The sequence below is a fragment of the Ammodytes marinus genome, assembly GCF_949987685.1.
Source record: "Ammodytes marinus genome assembly, chromosome: 12".
Classification (NCBI taxonomy): domain Eukaryota; kingdom Metazoa; phylum Chordata; class Actinopteri; order Uranoscopiformes; family Ammodytidae; genus Ammodytes; species Ammodytes marinus.
This window is the reverse complement of record NC_137216.1, coordinates 31559252-31561751: the sequence shown is the minus strand read 5'-3', so window position 1 is coordinate 31561751 and position 2500 is coordinate 31559252. Positions and strand designations below refer to the sequence as shown.

The window sequence follows — 2500 nt, the reverse complement described above, 5'->3', positions numbered from 1 at the left end:
TCTCTGTCTGTCTGTCTGTCTCTCTTCTCTGTCTGTCTCTCTTCTCTGTCTGTCTGTCTGTCTGTCTGTCTGTCTCTCTGTCTGTCTGTCTTCTCTTCTCTGTCTGTCTGTCTGTCTGTCTGTCTGTCTGTCTGTCTGTCTGTCTGTAACCCACCAGTACGTGTTCAGCCTCTTTCAGTTGCTTCTGCAGCTGCTGTATGTCGCTGTCTCTCTTCTCCAACTCTTTCTCCAGAACGATCATCTCATCGTGAACTTTCCCCTGGAGAAGAGCGGTGGTCATCAAGCTCTGGAAGTCCTGATCCCTCTGAACCAATAACTCTAAGATCTAGAGAGAGACAGACAGGCAGGGGGGAGAGAGACAGGCAGGGGGGGAGAGACAGACAGGGGGTAGAGAGAGACAGGCAGGGAGAGAGAGACAGGCAGGGGGGAGAGAGACAGGCAGGGGGGAGAGAGTGAAAGAGAGAGACAGTTAGATAGTATTAATCATCGTGAACTTTCCCCTGGAGCAGAGCCGTGGTCATCAAGCTCTGGAAGTCCTGATCCCTCTGAACTAGGAGCTCTAAGATCTAGAGAGAGAGACAGGCAGGGGGGGAGAGAGACAGGCAGGGGGAGAGAGAGACAGGCAGGGGGGAGAGAGAGACAGGGGAGAGAGAGAGACAGGGGGGGGAGAGAGACAGGCAGGGGGAGAGAGAGACAGGCAGGGGGGAGAGAGAGACAGGGGAGAGAGAGAGACAGGGGGGGGAGAGAGACAGACAGGGGGAGAGAGAGACAGACAGGGGGGGAGAGAGAGACAGATGGGGGAGGGAGAGACAGGCAGGGAGAGAGAGACAGGCAGGGGGAGAGAGACAGACAGGGGGGAGAGAGAGACAAGGGGGAGAGAGAGACAGGCAGATGGGAGAGAGAGACAGACAGGGGGAGAGACAGACAGGGGGGAGAGAGAGACAGACAGGGGGGAGAGAGACAGGCAGGGGGAGAGACAGACAGACAGATGGGAGAGAGAGACAGGCAGGGGGAGAGAGAGACAGGCAGGGGGGAGAGAGAGACAGACAGGGGGGAGAGAGAGACAGGCAGGGGGGAGAGAGACAGGGGGAGAGAGAGAGAGACAGACAGGGGGGAGAGAGACAGACAGGGGAGAGAGAGACAGACAGGGGGAGAGGGAGACAGGCAGGGGGGAGAGAGACAGACAGGGGGGGAGAGAGACAGGCAGAGGGGAGAGAGAGACAGGCAGGGGGGAGAGAGACAGGCAGGGGGGAGAGAGACAGGCAGGGGGGAGAGAGAGACAGGCAGGGGGGAGAGAGAGACAGGCAGGGGGGGAGAGAGACAGGCAGGGGGGAGAGAGACAGGCAGGGGGGAGAGAGACAGGCAGGGGGGAGACAGGCAGACAGATGGGGGGGAGAGAGGGAAAGAGAGAGACAGTTAGACAGACAGACAGACAGATGGGGGGGAGAGAGGGAAAGAGAGAGACAGTTAGACAGACAGGCAGGCAGACGGGGGGGGGGAAGAGACAGACAGACAGACAGACAGACAGACAGACAGATGTGGGGGGGGGAGAGAGAGGGAAAGAGAGAGACAGTTAGACAGACAGACAGTATTAATGTTAACGCAGAGCGATAAGCTCTAGAGACAGAGATAGAGGGAGTTAGGGCCCGTGTCCACCTAACGCCTTTATCGGGCGTTAAAACGCTGGCTGTGAGTGAGTGAGTGAGTGAGTGAGTGTGTCTGTCTGTCTGTCTGTCTGTCTGTCTGTCTGTCTGTCTGTCTGTCTGTGTGTGTGTGTTTTGTGTGTGTGTGTCTGTGTCTGTGTGCTTATTACCTGTGTATCTTCCCCTGTCTGGGGCATTTTCTGGCTCCTTGAAAGCGCCAACATCTCGATGAGTTCCCTGAGAAACACAAACACATTCACATGTTAACGTTAGCTTGAGAGAAAGTAGCTTTATTCAGTCATTTAAAAACATATATAACACATTTACACATTCAACAACAAACACTGACTGGGAAGACTTATTTGTGCTTTATCAGAACACTAACAAGGGTTTAAATGTACAATTATACGATGTTCATGTCTAATGGGTTCATGAAAGGTCTATATGAGAGCCATTGTTTTTAAATTGTTCTTTTTATGAATGAAAAGATAGCCAATTGCTCCGTGTTCCTAGGTGGCACAGTGCTAGCCAGTTATCTGTGTCCTCTAATGTACCTACATGTCAGGCACTGTTACGAAAGTTAATGTTCAATTTGATGTATCGATTGGATTTATCAGAAAATAGCATCATGATAGCCTTAACCAACCCTATGATGGGCTATAGGTTCACATCCAGGCTTCCAAAGCATTGGCATGATAGCTTGCACCTATTTTAGTACAGGATTTTATTGAGTAATGTATTTTAATGTGTTCTATGTGTGTATGTTGGATGTGAGTGGACCATCTGAGTCCTTAATACAGATTATTATAGCGAATATAGTGAGCAAATACACTCTATACTGTTTACTGTTGGACACA

The 2500-nt window shown here is 51.8% G+C and overlaps 1 protein-coding gene across 1 annotated transcript in view; it reads right to left on the bottom strand.

Annotated features, from left to right (window-relative positions):
* Positions 1-2500, bottom strand: part of med4 (mediator complex subunit 4) — a gene marked incomplete at its 5' end in the record, with an annotated part of 9264 nt that overhangs the window by 6462 nt on the left and 302 nt on the right. The window contains 2 exons of the mRNA XM_080037871.1: positions 155-325; positions 1814-1880. Of these exons, the coding sequence (XP_079893997.1) occupies positions 155-325; positions 1814-1880 (238 nt within the window). The remainder of the gene's footprint in view (positions 1-154; positions 326-1813; positions 1881-2500) is intronic.